The following is a 20,609-nucleotide window of genomic DNA, read 5'->3' as shown; positions in this document are numbered from 1 at the left end:
TGTTCTTTCTATAGATGTGTAAAATGGTAAAAATAAAAATCACACATATTATGTAAATATGAAGACACTTATATTTTACTTTTTTAAATATTTCCCTTTGTGTATTTAGTTAACCCCACCACTCCCTGTAAGAAATATTAAGTATATAATGTTAATGTACATTACAGATATATACGTACAGTACTATAATAGTATTGCAGTAGCGAGCAACCTACTCAATATATTACAGATTTAAAGTGATATGTCACCATATATTTTTTAATATACTGTATACTGGCTTGTATATGCCTTGATGAAACTTTTATTAGGGGGTTACTCAACTAGTTTTAGTAAAGGTCCAACGTACCTAGGCTTGCTATCAGATGAAGGGCCAGGCTGAACAAAGAAACTGTTGTCTCACCTTGGGTGGGGTGCCCTCCAGGACACCAAATCTTAGTCAGCCGACCCTGGAATATTAATAGTAGCATACTGTATGTCAACAATCCAGTCTAAGGATAAGAAGAATACTTGGGTCCAGATCAAACTATCATCTTTAGCAGCAGCAATTGCACCTGGTTTATGGCAAGTCATCATCATTATCAGTGTGTATTTTCACCTGCCCTTTACCAGGGCATCGAGATGCCTCCAAATAGGCATATATATTTGTCTCTGCAGGTCTGCACGCAGAGGCGGATTGGGAACAAAAAGCGGCCCTGGAAAAATTTGCACTAGTGGCCCCACATGGGCAGCACCAGAGGTGTAAGGTCTACCTATGGGCCGTGGCAGCAGCACCCTTCCCCCAAGACTTTCCAGATAGTGGGCATGTCCAGCATCAAGGGGGACGTTAAAAGGAAATAAAATTAAATATTATGAGCACATTATATGATACACCTTTAGAATTTAGTAAACTATATAATTCTTTAGAAAGATATATTTTCTTGCTTAATTATTACTCCAACCGTATCCCAATCACTATTCACTCAATCTTATATGTCAGCCAAGCAGGCAGACAGAGCATACACTAGATCAGGGATGGGGAACCTTCGGCCCTCCAGCTGTTGTTGAACTACACATCCCAGCATGCCCTGCAACAGTCTTTGCATGGCCAAATAGCAAAACTGTAGCAAGGCATGCTGGTATGTGTAGTTCAACAACAGCTGGAGGGCCGAAGGTTCCCCATCCCTGCACTAGATCATCTGCAATAACAGGCTAAGTGGCAAAGTAATTTTCATATATGCAAATTATTTTGCATCTTATTCATTATGTCTGTTAATAGGACCACATGTCCTCGAACAAAACAGGCCCCACGGGTGCGTCGGCCCACCGGGAATCTTCCCTGTGAACCCTATGGCCAATCCGCCTCTGTCTGCACGACCCACATTTCCTTTAACAAGCAGGGCAATTACATGTCCACCTGCACTTTCCTCTCCCTCACATGCCGACTTCTACATGAGGGAAGTAAAACAGTAGACTGATTATTGGGCTATCAGTTGAGTACCATTATTTTACTGGATGTTTTTTTTTACTCATCATACTGTGCTTTTCAGGCATGTCTCCATATCATGACTCAAACTTGTTTTTCCTGTTGCCTATAACTTTAATAAGTAATCTGCATACAGTTGTATCCAATGAAGATAAAGCACAGTGTACTGTAACTGTGGCATACCCAAGGGCAACACAAACAAACAATTCAGCTAGTTGATTGGAAAACATGGGTAAACATCACAGAAAAATATAATTGATGCCTATAATGAAAGTTGCAGGAGGACATGTACAAGCCAAGAAATTAAAATTCTTTGTAAGGTTGTAAAAATCAGTAAACTGATCCTACATGACTGAAAATAGTTTTATGAGTTCGGTCAATCACTAGTATAAAACATGTGATATTTCTCTGATTACTGTACCTGTGCAATACATATACGGGATCGGTATTTAATACCGGCGGTTGGGATGCCGGCGGTAATATGACCGACACTGGCATCCTGACACTGACGATCCATCAACGGATGGGGTAAGTATTTTCACCTTCCCCTACCCTAAGCATCCGGGGGGGTCGACTACGCTTAACACTCGGGGAGTGCCAGCTATGGTTAATCACCCCTCCTAGTGCCTAGCCCCCCCCCACCACCTTCACTCCAGGCCCTAACCCTTAACCCTATACTCACATTCGGGATTTCAGCTGTCAATGTTCTGGTGCCGGATTCCTGAGTATGTCTGGATTCCTGTGTCGGTCACATGACCGCCGCCATCTCGACCACCGGGATAGTGAAGGTATCCCACACATACAATGTGGGAAAAGTTATTTGTGTTTTGCTGTTAACCATTTTTTGCTTTGTTAGACCCTGTTAAAATCTCATATTGTACAGCACTAAAACGATACATGTAGATTAGGCACTGTACACTAATAACCCTCTACATACGCTCACAATATACCTAATAACTCCTGTTATATCACCTATCAGTTACAAAACCACACACCACCATCTCAAAGAGGAGAAGATTTCTTAGGATTTTACAATTTCCTTATGAAATTCACTTGAAATTATGTTAATTTGTTATTCGTATTATGAAAATCACCCATTTATTGCATTTTTTTTATTTGTACTTAATAAAAATATATATGTATTTAATAACTACATGATATATGTTGAAAGAAAAATATGAGATATTTATATACGACCAAGAGTCTGTGGAAAACAATTTCAAGCAGATGCTAATTAAGATGCCATTATCAAATGAGCATTAAACGGTAACAAAATCTGAAATACAAGACATTTCAAGTGCACATCCACCACCTACAGATAGCAGAAGCAGCCATTATGGAGGCTGGACCAATATATCCATATTCAATGAGGCACTGATACACTCACTGATATCACTGACACTTGGGGCTTATTTAAACCCGGCGCTTCTGAACGTGTTTATTCACAATAACAAAGCAGATTACGTTTGCGAGCCGTGTTTTGCTAGTAAGATCATTACCCTTTTAAATATCAGGTACAAACAAGGTGAGAAGCTTTGGGTTTTACAACCTGTCGCTTTTACAAATAAACCCCTTAGTCTATTTTTTGGGTGAATACTGGTTCTATCCGCACAATGGCTTTCCTCTGCTTAATGTAGCTGACAAGTGCAATCTTTAACATTTGATATATTTAACGGCATAAATTATTATATACAGTTTCAAATAACTGAAGTTCTATCAAAGTATGGAACTTTTCTAGACATATGCAACTATTCCTTTTAGTATTGTGTTGACTTGTATTTTAGGTTTAGGTGCCCTTTAGGTTTAGGTGCATACAGTATGCACTCTATGATTGTTTATACTACCAATAAAAGTGTCAGTTAAAGCAGAATTTCACTATGTGAGTTGTCTACAAGTTCATAGACCAAAGTTTATTAATAATATGATGTCATTTCATAGATCAGAGGTAGACAATCTATGGCATAACAGCTGTGGTGGAACTACAAATCCCATAATGCCTGCCACAGTTCTTCTGTTAATGAATGCTAAAACTGTGACAGGGCATGCTGGGATGTGTAGTTCCACAGCAATTGGAGTGCCACAAACTACCTACCCGACTCATAGAGGCTGGTGAATATTGCTGGGAGTTACAGTATTCAAAAGATTTTAAGGGCCAGCGGGACGCCATCAGGACCGCTTTGTTTAAAGAGCAAACAATTGGTAGGTATAATACCACCAAGTTATATACAACACTGATAACCTAGAGACAGATTACTGTATCCTGTAAATCACAGTTTCCAAATACAAACACTGTACAGCTCTGTATGTGACGGGGACTGAATTTTGCTTTATTATGACTTTGGAATGTTTTATGTAGTGTAGACCTTTTTATTTGTGCTACAGAATTTGTGCTCTGTGTATGTGAAGGTAAAATGCCTACTAGAGCCTAAATAAGTTCATTGGACACAGATAAAATGTATATACTGTATATATATAAAAATACTTTTTATGTAATTCGCTGTTAATATTCTGCATTTTCCAGCATGTGCTCCAGCAAATTAATCCATTATCAGAGCTGTTTCCGGGGATGGTTCATTTAGTGAACACAATTTCTGAAGGCTTGTGCTTGTGACTTTTCACATATATGTGCTTAGGATTTTGGATCTTCACATACCGGTCCAGTTAATACTGATTTGATCATTTCTAAGTGGGTCATATATAGTTTGTTTTTGTTTGAATTTTGAGAACACCCAACAATATAAGTGGGGAAAAACACCTTTGTAGCGGCCATTAGTCATGTAAAGTTTTGCAGAGTAAATAAGTTTGTGCCAGGCTCTTCATTCGAACATCTCATAGTGACGTGTCTGTCTCACTCGGGGAACCATGTCCAGTAGCAATCTGAAAGTCAGGAATAAAATGTTACCTTTTTGGATTGAAATGATTTAAGCTCCAATACAAAAAGCTTTGCTATTTACAGTTTTTCAGTTTCTGCATATTAGTATAATTAGGGTCACCGTATAACTAGGGTCATCATATTTGGGAAAAGAAAAAGTGATACTGAACAAAACAGGCCACACTCGCTTTTAGCTATGACAGGTTCTGAAACAAAGGAAAAGTAAAATAAATACTATTACATTCTGTGACTTTAAAGTCAGTCTAGATTACATTATGAATGGGGATGTGTCCAGTCCATAATACAGAAGCCCATTTCAAGCCCAATAATAAATAGTCATCTGATGAGCAGTAAACAAGAGCTCATTCAGACATACCTCCATATGAATTTTTGGAATCTGGACATTTAATGGCCATATCACAATGATGGTGTGACTGAGTCACTTTGGAGTGTACCATGTTCCCTGTGGGTGTACCAAGAACTAAACCTCTTAACATCCACTAAAAACACCCTTGCACGAGCTCAATATGGTTAAAAGGACACTTCATAACAATCCAGTCAGTGTGGACAAATGTCCTGCCCAGTAGAGCAAAGCTTACACTTTTGTCCCCAGTACAGTACAGCATTCCTTTGTGTTCAGTAGTGAACGGCTTCTCTTCTTGTGCCCAACAGAGCACAGCTTCTCCTCTTATGCCCAATATATTACAGCTTGTCCTCTTGTTCCCAGTATAGTAAAGCTTGTCCTCTTGTACCAAACAGAGTATAGCTTTTCCTCTTATGCCAAGTAGAGTACAGCATCCCTTTTTATGCCAAGTAGAGTACAGCTTTCCCTCTTATGCCCAGTATAGTATAATTTACCCTCTTGTGCCTAGTTACTGTATTACACCTTCCCTTCTTGAGCCAAGTAGAATAAAGCTTCCCCTCTTGTGCCCAGTAGAGCACATCTTCCCCTCTTGTGGCAAGTAGAGTACACCTTCCCCTCTTGTTCACAATAGAAAACAGCTTCCCCTCTTGTGCCCAGAACACACCTTCCCATCTAATGCCCAGTATAGTAAAGCTTCCCCTCTTGTGCCCAGTAGAACATAGCTACCCCTCTTATGCCCAGTACAGTATAACTTACCCTCTTGGGGGTAGTATAGTACACATTCCCCTCTTGAGCCAAGTAGAGTATAGCTTTCCCTCTTTTGCCCAGTAGAACACACCTTCCCATCTAATGGCCAGTACAGTAAAGCTTCTCCTCTTGTGCCCAGTAGAACATAGCTTCCTCTCTTATGCCCAGTACAGTATAACTTTACCCTCTTGTGGGTAGTATAGTACACATTCCACTCTTGAGCCAAGTAGAGTACAGCTTCCCCTCTTGTGCCCAGTAGAACACACCTTTCCCTCTTGTGCCAAGTAGAGTACAGCTTTCCCTCATATGCCCAGTATAGTATAACTTACCCTCTTGTGCCTAGTATAGTACACCTTCCCCTCTTGAGCCAAGCAGAGTACAGCTTTCCCCCTTGTGCCCAGTAGAACAAACCTTCCCATCTAATGCCCAGTATAGTATAGCTTCCCCTCTTTTGTGCACTATAGTACAGCTTCCCCTCTTATACCTAAAAGAACACAACTTCCTCCCTTGTGCCATCAGAACACAGCTTCCCCTCTTTTGCCCAGTAGAACACAGCTCCCCTCTTGTGCCCAGTATAGTATAGCTATCCCTCTTGTGCCCAGTATGGTATAGCTTCCCCTCTTGTGCCCAGTATAGGTATAGCTATCCCTCTTGTGCCCAGTATAGTATAGCTTTCCCTCTTGTGCCCAGTATAGTATAGCTATCCCTCTTGTGCCCAGTATAGTATAGCTTCCCCTCTTGTGCCCAGTATGGTATAGCTTCCCCTCTTGTGCCCAGTATAGTATATCTTCCCCTCTTGTGCCCAGTATAGTATAGCTATCCCTCTTGTGCCCAGTATGGTATAGCTTCTCCTCTTGTGCCCAGTATAGGTATAGCTATCCCTCTTGTGCCCAGTATAGTATAGCTTCCCCTCTTGTGCCTAGTATGGTATAGCTATCCCTCTTGTGCCCAGTATAGTATAGCTTCCCCTCTTGTGCCCAGTATGGTATAGCTTCCCCTCTTGTGCCCAGTATAGTATAGCTATTCTTCTTGTGCCCAGTATAGTAAAGCTTCCCCTCTTGTGCCCAGTATAGTATAGCTATCCCTCTTGTGCCCAGTATAGTATAGCTTCCCCTCTTGTGCCCAGTATAGTATAGCTATTCTTCTTGTGCCCAGTATAGTATAGCTTCCCCTCTTGTGCCCAGTATAGTATAGCTATCCCTCTTGTGCCCAGTATAGTACAACTTCCCCTCTTGTGTCCAGTATAGTATAACTTCCCCTCTTGTGCCCAGTATAGTATAACTTCCCCTCTTGTGCCCAGTATAGTATAGCTATTCTTCTTGTGCCCAGTATAGTAAAGCTTCCCCTCTTGTGCCCAGTATAGTATAGCTATCCCTCTTGTGCCCAGTATAGTATAGCTTCCCCTCTTGTGCCCAGTATAGTATAGCTATTCTTCTTGTGCCCAGTATAGTATAGCTTCCCCTCTTGTGCCCAGTATAGTACAGCTAACCCTCTTGTGCCCAGTATAGTACAACTTCCCCTCTTGTGCCCAGTATAGTATAGCTATTCTTCTTGTGCCCAGTATAGTATAGCTTCCCCTCTTGTGCCCAGTATAGTATATCTTCCCCTCTTGTGCCCAATATAGTATAGCTATCCCTCTTGTGCCCAGTATAGTATAACATCCCCTCTTGTGCCCAGTATAGTATAGCTATTCTTCTTGTGCCCAGTATAGTAAAGCTTCCCCTCTTGTGCCCAGTATAGTATAGCTATCCCTCTTGTGCCCAGTATAGTATAGCTTCCCCTCTTGTGCCCAGTATAGTATAGCTATTCTTCTTGTGCCCAGTATAGTATAGCTTCCCCTCTTGTGCCCAGTATAGTATAGCTATCCCTCTTGTGCCCAGTATAGTACAACTTCCCCTCTTGTGCCCAGTATAGTATAACTTCCCCTCTTGTGCCCAGTATAGTATAACTTCCCCTCTTGTGCCCAGTATAGTATAGCTATTCTTCTTGTGCCCAGTATAGTAAAGCTTCCCCTCTTGTGCCCAGTATAGTATAGCTTCCCCTCTTGTGCCCAGTATAGTATAGCTATCCCTCTTGTGCCCAGTATAGTATAGCTATTCTTCTTGTGCCCAGTATAGTAAAGCTTCCCCTCTTGTGCCCAGTATAGTATAGCTATCCCTCTTGTGCCCAGTATAGTATAGCTTCCCCTCTTGTGCCCAGTATAGTATAGCTATTCTTCTTGTGCCCAGTATAGTATAGCTTCCCCTCCTGTGCCCAGTATAGTATAACTTCCCCTCTTGTGCCCAGTATAGTATAACTTCCCCTCTTGTGCCCAGTATAGTATAACTTCCCCTCTTGTGCCCAGTATAGTATAACTTCCCCTCTTGTGCCCAGTATAGTATAACTTCCCCTCTTGTGCCCAGTATAGTATAACTTCCCCTCTTGTGCCCAGTATAGTATAGCTATTCTTCTTGTGCCCAGTATAGTAAAGCTTCCCCTCTTGTGCCCAGTATAGTATAGCTATCCCTCTTGTGCCCAGTATAGTATAGCTATTCTTCTTGTGCCCAGTATAGTAAAGCTTCCCCTCTTGTGCCCAGTATAGTATAGCTATCCCTCTTGTGCAAAGTATAGTATAGCTATCCCTCTTGTGCCAAGTATAGTAAAGCTTCCCCTCTTGTGCCCAGTATGGTATAGCTATCCCTCTTGTGCCCAGTATAGTATAGCTATCCCTCTTGTGCCCAGTATAGTATAGCTATCCCTCTTGTGCCCAGTATAGTATAGCTATTCTTCTTGTGCCCAGTATAGTATAGCTTCCCCTCTTGTGCCCAGTATAGTATAGCTATTCTTCTTGTGCCCAGTATAGTATAGCTATACCTCTTGTGCCCAGTATAGTACAACTTCCCCTCTTGTGCCCAGTATGGTATAGCTATTCTTCTTGTGCCCAGTATAGTATAGCTTCCCCTCCTGTGCCCAGTAAAGTATAACTTCCCCTCTTGTGCCCAGTATAGTATAACTTCCCCTCTTGTGCCCAGTATAGTATAACTTCCCCTCTTGTGCCCAGTATAGTATAACTTCCCCTCTTGTGCCCAGTATAGTATAACTTCCCCTCTTGTGCCCAGTATAGTATAACTTCCCCTCTTGTGCCCAGTATAGTATAGCTATTCTTCTTGTGCCCAGTATAGTAAAGCTTCCCCTCTTGTGCCCAGTATAGTATAGCTATCCCTCTTGTGCCCAGTATAGTATAGCTATTCTTCTTGTGCCCAGTATAGTAAAGCTTCCCCTCTTGTGCCCAGTATAGTATAGCTATCCCTCTTGTGCAAAGTATAGTATAGCTATCCCTCTTGTGCCAAGTATAGTAAAGCTTCCCCTCTTGTGCCCAGTATGGTATAGTTATCCCTCTTGTGCCCAGTATAGTATAGCTATCCCTCTTGTGCCCAGTATAGTATAGCTATCCCTCTTGTGCCCAGTATAGTATAGCTATTCTTCTTGTGCCCAGTATAGTATAGCTTCCCCTCTTGTGCCCAGTATAGTATATCTTCCCCTCTTGTGCCCAGTATAGTATAACATCCCCTCTTGTGCCCAGTATAGTATAGCTATCCCTCTTGTGCCCAGTATAGTATAGCTATTCTTCTTGTGCCCAGTATAGTAAAGCTTCCCCTCTTGTGCCCAGTATAGTATAGCTTCCCCTCTTGTGCCCAGTATAGTATAGCTATTCTTCTTGTGCCCAGTATAGTATAGCTATCCCTCTTGTGCCCAGTATAGTACAACTTCCCCTCTTGTGCCCAGTATGGTATAGCTATTCTTCTTGTGCCCAGTATAGTATAGCTTCCCCTCTTGTGCCCAGTATAGTATAACTTCCCCTCTTGTGCCCAGTATAGTATAACTTCCCCTCTTGTGCCCAGTATAGTATAACTTCCCCTCTTGTGCCCAGTATAGTATAACTTCCCCTCTTGTGCCCAGTATAGTATAACTTCCCCTCTTGTGCCCAGTATAGTATAGCTATTCTTCTTGTGCCCAGTATAGTAAAGCTTCCCCTCTTGTGCCCAGTATAGTATAGCTATCCCTCTTGTGCCCAGTATAGTATAGCTATCCCTCTTGTGCCCAGTATAGTATAGCTATCCCTCTTGTGCCCAGTATAGTAAAGCTTCCCCTCTTGTGCTCAGTATAGTATAGCTATCCCTCTTGTGCCCAGTATAGTAAAGCTTCCCCTCTTGTGCTCAGTATAGTATAGCTATCCCTCTTGTGCCCAGTATAGTATAGCTATCCCTCTTGTGCCCAGTATAGTATAGCTATTCTTCTTGTGCCCAGTATAGTATAGCTTCCCCTCTTGTGCCCAGTATAGTATATCTTCCCCTCTTGTGCCCAGTATAGTATAGCTATCCCTCTTGTGCCCAGTATAGTATAACATCCCCTCTTGTGCCCAGTATAGTATAGCTATTCTTCTTGTGCCAAGTATAGTAAAGCTTCCCCTCTTGTGCCCAGTATAGTAAAGCTTCCCCTCTTGTGCCCAGTATAGTATAACATCCCCTCTTGTGCCCAGTATAGTATAGCTATTCTTCTTGTGCCCAGTATAGTAAAGCTTCCCCTCTTGTGCCCAGTATAGTATAGCTATCCCTCTTGTGCCCAGTATAGTATAGCTTCCCCTCTTGTGCCCAGTATAGTATAGCTATTCTTCTTGTGCCCAGTATAGTAAAGCTTCCCCTCTTGTGCCCAGTATAGTATAGCTATCCCTCTTGTGCCCAGTATATTATAGCTTCCCCTCTTGTGCCCAGTATAGTATAGCTATTCTTCTTGTGCCCAGTATAGTATAGCTTCCCCTCTTGTGCCCAGTATAGTATAGCTATCCCTCTTGTGCCCAGTATAGTACAACTTCCCCTCTTGTGCCCAGTATAGTATAGCTATTCTTCTTGTGCCCAGTATAGTATAGCTTCCCCTCTTGTGCCCAGTAGAGTATATCTTCCCCTCTTGTGCCCAGTATAGTATAGCTATCCCTCTTGTGCCCAGTATAGTATAACATCCCCTCTTGTGCCCAGTATAGTATAGCTATTCTTCTTGTGCCCAGTATAGTAAAGCTTCCCCTCTTGTGCCCAGTATAGTATAGCTATCCCTCTTGTGCCCAGTATAGTATAGCTTCCCCTCTTGTGCCCAGTATAGTATAGCTATTCTTCTTGTGTCCAGTATAGTATAGCTTCCCCTCTTGTGCCAGTATAGTATAGCTATCCCTCTTGTGCCCAGTATAGTACAACTTCCCCTCTTGTGCCCAGTATAGTATAACTTCCCCTCTTGTGCCCAGTATAGTATAACTTCCCCTCTTGTGCCCAGTATAGTATAACTTCCCCTCTTGTGCCCAGTATAGTATAGCTATTCTTCTTGTGCCCAGTATAGTAAAGCTTCCCCTCTTGTGCCCAGTATAGTATAGCTATCCCTCTTGTGCCCAGTATAGTATAGCTATTCTTCTTGTGCCCAGTATAGTAAAGCTTCCCCTCTTGTGCCCAGTATAGTATAGCTATCCCTCTTGTGCCCAGTATAGCATAGCTTCCCCTCTTGTGCCCAGTATAGTATAGCTATTCTTCTTGTGCCCAGTATAGTATAGCTTCCCCTCTTGTGCCCAGTATAGTATAGCTATCCCTCTTGTGCCCAGTATAGTACAACTTCCCCTCTTGTGCCCAGTATGGTATAGCTATTCTTCTTGTGCCCAGTATAGTATAGCTTCCCCTCTTGTGCCCAGTATAGTATAACTTCCCCTCTTGTGCCCAATATAGTATAACTTCCCCTCTTGTGCCCAGTATAGTATAACTTCCCCTCTTGTGCCCAGTATAGTATAACTTCCCCTCTTGTGCCCAGTATAGTATAACTTCCCCTCTTGTGCCCAGTATAGTATAACTTCCCCTCTTGTGCCCAGTATAGTATAGCTATTCTTCTTGTGCCCAGTATAGTAAAGCTTCCCCTCTTGTGCCCAGTATAGTATAGCTATCCCTCTTGTGCCCAGTATAGTATAGCTATCCCTCTTGTGCCCAGTATAGTATAGCTATCCCTCTTGTGCCCAGTATATTATAGCTATCCCTCTTGTGCCCAGTATATTATAGCTATCCCTCTTGTGCCCAGTATAGTATAGCTTCCCCTCTTGTGCCCAGTATAGTATAGCTATTCTTCTTGTGCCCAGTATAGTAAAGCTTCCCCTCTTGTGCCCAGTATAGTATAGCTATCCCTCTTGTGTCCAGTATAGTATAGCTATTCTTCTTGTGCCCAGTATAGTAAAGCTTCCCCTCTTGTGCCCAGTATAGTATAGCTATCCCTCTTGTGCCCAGTATAGTAAAGCTTCCCCTCTTGTGCCCAGTATAGTATAGCTATCCCTCTTGTGCCCAGTATAGTATAGCTATCCCTCTTGTGCCCAGTATAGTATAGCTATCCCTCTTGTGCCCAGTATATTATAGCTATCCCTCTTGTGCCCAGTATATTATAGCTATCCCTCTTGTGCCCAGTATAGTATAGCTTCCCCTCTTGTGCCCAGTATAGTATAGCTATTCTTCTTGTACCCAGTATAGTAAAGCTTCCCCTCTTGTGCCCAGTATAGTATAGCTATCCCTCTTGTGTCCAGTATAGTATAGCTATTCTTCTTGTGCCCAGTATAGTAAAGCTTCCCCTCTTGTGCCCAGTATAGTATAGCTATCCCTCTTGTGCCCAGTATAGTATAGCTTCCCCTCTTGTGCCTAGCAGAACACAGCTTTTCCTCTTGTGCGCATTATGGGGGTCATTCCGAGTTGTTCGCTCGTTATTTTTTTCTTGCAACGGAGCGATTAGTCGCTAATGCGCATGCGCAATGTCCGCAGTGCGAATGCGCCAAGTAAATTTGCTATGCAGTTAGGTTTTTTGCTCACGGCATTACAAGGTTTTTTCTTAGTTCTGGTGATCGTAATGTGATTGACAGGAAGTGGGTGTTTCTGGGCGGCAACTGGCCGTTTTATGGGTGTGTGTGAAAAAACGCTACCGTCTCTGGGAGTGGCTGGAGAAACGGAGGAGTGTCTGGGCGAACGCTGGGTGTGTTTGTGACGTCAAACCAGGAACGACAAGCACTGAACTGATCGCACTGGCAGAGTAAGTCTCGAGCTACTCAGAAACTGCGCAGAGAAGTATTTTCGCAATATTGCGAATCTTTCGTACGCAATTTTGATAAGCTAAGATTCACTCCCTGTAGGCGGCGGCTTAGCGTGTGCAAAGCTGCTAAAAGCAGCTTGCGAGCGAATAACTCGGAATGACCCCCTATATTACAACTTTCCCTCTTGTGCCCAGTATAGTATAACTACCCCTCTTGTGCCTAGTAGAACACAGCTTTTCCTCTTGTGCGCATTATGGGGGTCATTCCGAGTTGTTCGCTCGCAAGCTGTTTTTAGCAGCTTTGCACACGCTAAGCCGCCGCCTACTGGGAGTTAATCTTAGCATATCAAAATTGCGAACGAAAGATTAGCAGAATTGCGAATAGACACTTCTTAGCAGTTTCTGAGTAGCTTCAAACTTACTCGGCATCTGCGATCAGTTCAGTGCTTGTCGTTCCTGGTTTGACGTCACAAACACACCCAGCGTTCGCCCAGACACTCCCCCGTTTCTCCAGCCACTCCCGCGTTTTTCCCGGAAACGGTAGCGTTTTTTCGCACACTCCCATAAAACGGCCTGTTTCCGCCCAGAAACACCCACTTCCTGTCAATCACACTCCGATCACCAGAGCGAAGAAAAAACCTCGTAATGCCGTGAGTAAAATTCCTGACTGCATAGCAAATTTACTTGGCGCAATCGCACTGCGGACATTGCGCATGCGCATTAGCGACTAATCACTCCGTTGCGAGAAAAAAATACAGAGCGATCAACTCGGAATGACCCCCTATATTACAACTTTCCCTCTTGTGCCCAGTAGAACACAGCTTCTCCTATTATGACCAGTATAGTATAGCTTCCCGTCTTGTGCCCACAGCTTCTACTGGCCACTCAGTTTCCACTCTTGCGCCCAGTAACTAAAAACATCATCCCTGCTTAGCTACTAAAATTCAGCTTAGATCTCTCTCTGGTTATTCATTCATAGCACATGCTATAGTGTTTAACAGAAGCTACCTGTGATTGAGAATCTTTGCATTCAAATCCATCAAATAAACTGCCCAGGTTCCAGAGTTGCCTCTCTTACAGAGGATAAATCCAGGGTTTAGTGGATGGATTACAAAATAAACATTATGGTGACAACTGGGATGGATTGACCAATACTTATGAGAATTCAGCCAACAACTGATTAGGAACAAGTCACATCACTGAGCAGTATCATGACTCCTAGTCAATTAATATTGAATAGTTTATTCTCACAAGTAGGCGTAGATAATAGTCAGCTGTAAATGGAAACTGTTAATGATTTGTGTTTATCTATATCTGTTTTTAAGAAAACATAATTACAAAACCAGGGAATAGGAAAATAACTAAAGGGAAGGAGAAAGAAACACAACTAGAAGTACAAGTACCGTAGAAGGCCCATTAAGAGCCTTAAGCTGCCCATAGATAATGCTAGAGTACACCCGACCAGCTGACATGGTAGTTGCAAGGAGCGACAGCTCAAAATTCAAAGCATCTCCATACACTGCCTGGATTCAGTTGACTGACGGTCAGCGGGATTGGGCAGGTTTGATACCAAATGATCAAAATGATTTTTAGGCTGTGAATGGTTATACTGTAATTCAGGTCCATACACAGAACCATAAACGTTCAGCCTAGTAATTTCATTGGCTGATCTGAATGATTAATGTTCAGTGTATGGGCAGCCTGAGTAACATACTGTATAATCTGAGTTGCTCTAACTATTTCTGAGTAACACGTTTTAACGTGTCAGGGAATGCAGAGCCTTGTATTTTCACAGACATCGGTGTGCCACAGTTTGCCTAAGCCTACAAAGTTTTAAAAAGGGTGACCTTAATTTACCCAATCATCAATCTGGGGCTCTATTTATACCTTGAATTATTGACACCATTAAGAAGTATTTAGAAAGAAAGGAATTCATTCTTCTGTCCTGATGCAAGAGTAACTTTCAAGATCCCTGTATCATTTCAGATCTGAAGGCCACTGAAGGTTCTGCTGGTTGGGAGGCACTTGTTACCTTAGCAAAAGATTATAGTCGCTTAGCTTGGAACATATCAAATTGTAAACTATGGCAAATATTGAATTACTATTTTTTATTAGGGAAAATTCAACTAGCTAACTATTATTTAACATATGAAGAGGAGGATTAAACCTGTTTCACATCGCCAAAATAACCTGGGTTATTGTTGAGTCAACCTGGGTCGAGGTGCAGTGTGAAAGCGTTAAAGTGAAATAACACGGGTCGATCAACCCAGCATTTCAACCCAGGATTATAGCAGGGTTAAACACAGGTCAGACCAGGGTCGATGTGCAGTGTGAAAGAGTCTGACCCGGATTATTCAACCCGGGACTCAAAAAAAAAGGCGCTGATTGGATGGTCCTGTGAGTCCTTTTCTTTCCTTTTGACACCTCATCTTTGTGAGCAAGAAAAAGTCAATTTTAAATGACATCCATGGTGTTTACATGGGTGACCCGGGTTCAGTGTGAAAGGGTCTAATCCAGGTTCAAAATCCCGGGTGGGACCCAGGTTTGCGATGTGAAAGCGGTATTAGTGTGCAGCTGTCAGAAACAAAATCTAAAGAAAATGCCTATTTATGTTTCCAATCTATCATTAAAGGCAGCAGGAACTCCATAGAAATGAAAACAAAAAGAATACAGTAAGCACAATGTCCACTCACTTAATTCCATAGGCCATAATGATCAGCCCAATCAGAATACCGACAGACCCGTCAAGGTACCAGACAGAAGGGTGGTGCTTGAAAACCTCTGCACTTATAAGAATGGAGAAACCCATGATGCCTCCCACCAACGAGTTGAATCCTGTAAATGAATTAGCATTAGAATTGCAATAAACAAATACAGGTTGAGTATCCCTTATCCAAAATGCTTGGGACCAGAGGTATTTTGGATATGGGATTTTTCCGTATTTTGGAATAATTGCATACCATAATGAGATATCATGGTGATGGGACCTAAATCTAAGCACAGAATGCATTTATGTTACATATACACCTTATACACACAGCCTGAAGGTCATTTTAGACAATATTTTTTAATAACTTTGTACATTAAACAAAGTGTGTCTACATTCATACAATTCATTTATGTTTCATATATACCTTATACACACAGCCTAGAGGTCATTTAATACAATATTTTAATAACTTTGTGTATTAAACAAAGTTTGTGTACATTGAGCCATCAAAAAACAAAGGTTTCACTTTCTCACTCTCACTCAAAAAAGTCCGTATTTCGGAATATTCCGTATTTCGGAATATTTGGATATGGGATACTCAACCTGTATTGATTACTGTACACAAGCTTTCCAAATGTATTATTTACTGTACAGAGATATTGTTTGCATTTAAAGTCTATTTCCTACATATCTTGGAAGTATGTTGTATAAACGTTAGATCCTGGCACTGTGCTTTTTGTGGTTGTTTTTATATAGGGACAATTACCAAAGGCCAACAGCTACATTTCCTAGCATTAAAATCTTGCTTGGAGGTTAAAAATAGAACAATACTAAATATTAGCTACAAACATATAATCTAAATAATAACCTTCACAGTCACACAGGGTTGGACTGGCCCATAGGGGCACAGGAGAAACCCCCGGTGGGAAATGTCAGTGCTGTCAACTCTTTAACATATTTGTACTGATTTAGGTTTACTGACTGTATGTATTGTTCACTGACACATTATTATGTTTTATCAAAACATCCTTTTTAAAATCTGATGGGTGTAAATTTTCTTACTATCGGTCAGTTTACTTTTGGTTGGTAATGGTGGCTTTTAGACATGAAGAAATGACTTCCCTACTCCACATGCAATGGTTTAGCTAAACTACAATCATTGGTTTCAGAGATCTCCAGAAATTCCTTCTTTTCTTGCTGCGTATTTTACATGCATTAGTATGCTGGATGCAATGATGCGTCTTGTTCTGTAAGTAGAGACAATGACACAGCAATGTTTCCTTTGTTATGTATTCTGCCTGTAATTTTCAGCCAGAAGTGAAATATAAAATGTAAGATCGGATATTATAAGCTTAATGTGCTGCATTCTTATTCTTTATTGCGTATCAATATTTAATAACAGTTAGCAATTGTAATTTCCCAAATGATAGTAAGGAATGGCTCCTCTCGGGATACGGTCGTTAGGTCGACACTCATTAGGTCGACCACTGAATGTCGACATTGCCATTAGGTCGACATGCATTAGGCCAACATGGCCGTTAGGTCGACATGTACTAGGTCAACATGTCAAAAGGTCGACATGAGTTTTTCACATTTTATTTTCCATTTTTTTTATTTTTTTCATACGATCCATGTGGACTACGATTGGAATGGTAACCTGCCCGAAACATGGCGAGCAAAGCGAGCCATGCGAGGGGACATGGTGCACTAATTCGGGTTCCCCGTCACTTTACGGAGAAAACTACACCAAAACAGTAAAAAAAACTCATGTCGACCTTTTGACCTGTCGACCTAGTACGTCAACCTAACGCCCATGTCGACCTAACGAGTGTCGACCTAAGTTGGGTCGACCCAACGACCCATACCCCTCCTCTCTATGCATGATCACTGCCGCTTTAGCACTGAAAGGGTTTAGCAGAGCAAGAACACAAGGGCAGTTCCTCTGCAAAGCTATTTTTACTCAAAATCATAATATTGGGTTCTAAAATGATGTATTGGAACAATTCTATCTGCCTGACACTGCCTGTATAAACCACTTAACGCAATGAAGGACTCATATTGGAAATTACTGGCCTTCAAATAACAATAAACATGGAAGAAGTCAATGCAGTCCATAGATACCATTGTTGCAAAAAAGCACAAGAGAATCCGGGCCAAGGCTGCCACTTAATTAAGTCCTAGGCCAGTGGTTCCCTCACTCTTTTGAGTCACGGCATCCTAGAGTATCATAATTTTTTTCATGGCACGACTAAACAAAAAGTTTCTTATTAAGAAATTCGGAAAACAATTTTAAATTAAGTAAATTGTGTTTATATGTCATTCTTAGGTTCAGTAATGTGGTGAGGGACAAGGTTGTGCTTCTGTTTGTACACATATTTTATAATTAGAAGCAACAAGCACTTGTTTTATATATTATATTGGCCATAAATAATCTGAATTGGTCCTGGACCACCAACCCAAGGCACCCCTGCAAGTACCTCGAGGCACCCCAGGGTGTCTAAGCGCAATTTGAGAACCACTGCCCTAGGCACACATACACATACACACATCTTTTATCTGCCCTGACAAGATATATATTTGGTGTCAATTTCTTTTTGTTACATTTTTATCTTTTACTTTATTTCTGTCTTCAATTTGGATCTTTTTATTTTTCTTCACCCAAAAAAAAGGATTGAGCGGTATGGCGTCTTTACTCCTAAATCGAGAGTAGATAGTATGGCCCTCTAGATCCAATATCCATGAAGGTGCTGAAATATTTAGTTCTTGGGAATGGTTTTAGTCTATCCCAGCAGTAAGGGGCCTCCCAAGCTCTGCACAGACTGAGTTATTTCTACGTCAGGGCTTGGAGATTAAAGGATCCTGTTTTCTTTTTGAGAAGACCTAAAGTGTAGCCCATGATCATTTTGCTTTTGTACATGTGACCGAATTATGAAAAAAATCTATTAATAAAACAGGAATTTTGATCCCCTGGCTGCCAGTCTGTATAGTATATAGTATACAGCATGGATGCAAACTAACTGCAATGCAGCGTACTGTATATTGCTCATATATGTTGGGAGTTACATGGCTAATCTAGTCTAGACTAGGGGGGGTGGGGGGTGTTTCCAGCGCGTTTGCTTCATCGTGACCCTGTCTTCCACTATCCAAAGCCTGGATTACCAGCATTGTAAACTGGGGACGGGACCTCAATGACACAATTTTGTGCAATTTGCATCATTGGCCACCCAGACTACCTACCTAATTTGGAAGTGGGCGCTGACAGGTGGCAGACCCCTGGGAAAGTTGCCCACTCTTCCGGGTCATCCATGAGAGTCACCAGAGATTCAGGAGTCTCGCTGATGATCTGGGAGAGTGTGCAAGTATGACTGCACTATGTGTGTACAGTCTCCTATGTAATCGCCAGTCATACACTTACACCCTGTGCACAATAACAAACCCTAGGGTCACTTTTCACTACTTCAGCACAGGCTAACTGTAGGAAGACTTCAGGTATAGATTCATATAATACAGAGTACAGTGAGTGTGTGTGTCCAGGAAATCACCGTCCATACTAAGCATGTGCAAGTAACGAAGGCTGCTCTGCTGACACGTTTCATAAGTGCATATAATGATGTTTGTGGCGTGTAATGGAGACTTTGGCTTCTGGACAATGTCAGGAAGACTCTAAGATGATCGCATGCAGCCCTCTATCTGACCCAGATGGCTCCGTAGCACAACGGGCAGATTCAGATGCGGTTGGAGAAGCTACTGCTGTTGCTTACATGGTGGCAGCGACAGCCTCCATTTCCTGCTTACATAGAAGCAGCAGTGATAGCAATGACAGTATATGGTTATGCAGCAGTAGGAGGCATCACGCCTCCTGCATGCATTAATAATCTGAGCTGCGTCCTAGGACACAGCATCAGTTCATGTGCGACTGCATTGGTCGGCTGCATGACCCATGGGGTCACGCAAGTTGTTCACCGCCGGTCACATGAATACCACCCGTTCACCGCAGATCCAATAGAGATGCCAGGAAATCTCCATCTTCCAATGGAGTTCCTGGCCTTGTCCATCCCCAACAACAGCGGCGACACTCCTCCATTTCAATGTAAGAAACAGAGACCGTCGCCCGCCCCCAAATGGCATCAGACTGGCAATCGCTTACAGTCTGGTGCCAATCTGCGGCAGCGGTCACAGTACAGGTCCGGCACTAAGTAACAAACATCGGTACTTTGCGGCACGTGCCCCTAAACTGTCGGAACCTAAATCAGGTCCAGTGTGCTTATGTAAAGGTTTTAGCAGTAAGTTACATGGGGGAGATTTATCAAAGCTTGGAGTGAGATAAAGTAGAGAGAGATAAAGTACCAGCCAATCAGCTCCTAACTGTCATTCTCTCCACTTTATCTCTCTGCAAGATAAATCTCTCCAATGGTTACATCAGTACAGCCATCTGGCAGTCACTTTTACCCCATTCAGACTGCCAGCTTTGAACATGGGTTATTGTATATGAGGGGTGGTCTTCAGTATGCCGACTGACGGGATCCCGGTGCACAGTATACCGGCGCCGGGATCCCGACAGCCGGCATACCGACACTTATTCTCCCTCGTGGGGGTCCACGACCCCCCTGGAGGGAGAATAAAATAGCGCGGCGAGCGCAGCGAGCCCGCAAGGGGCTCATTTGCGCTCGCCACACTGTCGGTAAGCTGGCGGTCGGGCTCCCGGCGCCGGTATGCTGGTCGCCGGGAGCCCGACCGCCGGCATACCATAGTGAACCCCACATGAGCGCGTGGTCTGAAAGGGCCCAATTGGAATAATCCAGGTCGAGAGTCCCAGCATTCCAACTCGGGTAGCAAGCAGGGTTGAATGCGTGTTCAACCTGGCTCGCTGTGCTGTGTGAACGGGAAGCCGGTTCGATGCGTCCCATTTCCCGTTCACTCTGTGTGGACGGGCGGCGCTTGGAGATCATGTGATCTCAAGCGCCACCCGTGTCACCGCTGACGTCACCACCCCGGCAATATGGCGGGTTGGGGAAAGCGGCGGTGAGGTGCCTGAGGCAGGTCGCACCCGAAAAGCACCCGTGTATGGCTCCCGGTTGTGACCCGCCTCAGGCGGACTGAACGGGGTTTTTGAGAACCGCAGGTACTGTAGTTCCCCTCAACACTGCCCGAGACTCTATTTTATTCCCCAGCTGCCACCTCAGTGGCGCCACGCCAAGTCCTGACACCAGAAAGCGGTTAAAATACCGCTTGTCGGGATACTGACAGTCCCAATGCAGACGCCAGAATCCCGACCAGCAGTGAAATGCCGCCTCCGGAATACCAGCGCCACAGGCTGTTCTCCCTCTGTGAGTTTCTGTGACACACATACTGTAGAGGGAGAATATAACCTGTGGCGAGC

General features: G+C 43.0%; 1 protein-coding gene across 1 annotated transcript in view; it reads right to left on the bottom strand.

The window, feature by feature from the left end:
- Positions 1-1,100: 1,100 nt before the first annotated feature.
- The window catches only part of TMEM163 (transmembrane protein 163), a 527,822-nt gene continuing 508,313 nt past the window's right edge, over positions 1,101-20,609 (bottom strand). Inside the window, exons 7-8 of the mRNA XM_063933790.1 lie at positions 15,213-15,354; positions 1,101-4,339 (exon numbers count right to left, since the gene is read on the bottom strand). Of these exons, the coding sequence (XP_063789860.1) occupies positions 4,279-4,339; positions 15,213-15,354 (203 nt within the window). The 3' untranslated portion in view covers positions 1,101-4,278. The remainder of the gene's footprint in view (positions 4,340-15,212; positions 15,355-20,609) is intronic.

This window comes from Pseudophryne corroboree, chromosome 7, assembly GCF_028390025.1.
Source record: "Pseudophryne corroboree isolate aPseCor3 chromosome 7, aPseCor3.hap2, whole genome shotgun sequence".
Classification (NCBI taxonomy): domain Eukaryota; kingdom Metazoa; phylum Chordata; class Amphibia; order Anura; family Myobatrachidae; genus Pseudophryne; species Pseudophryne corroboree.
Note: the sequence above shows the minus strand (reverse complement) of the source record. Positions and strands in the feature narration are given on the sequence as shown.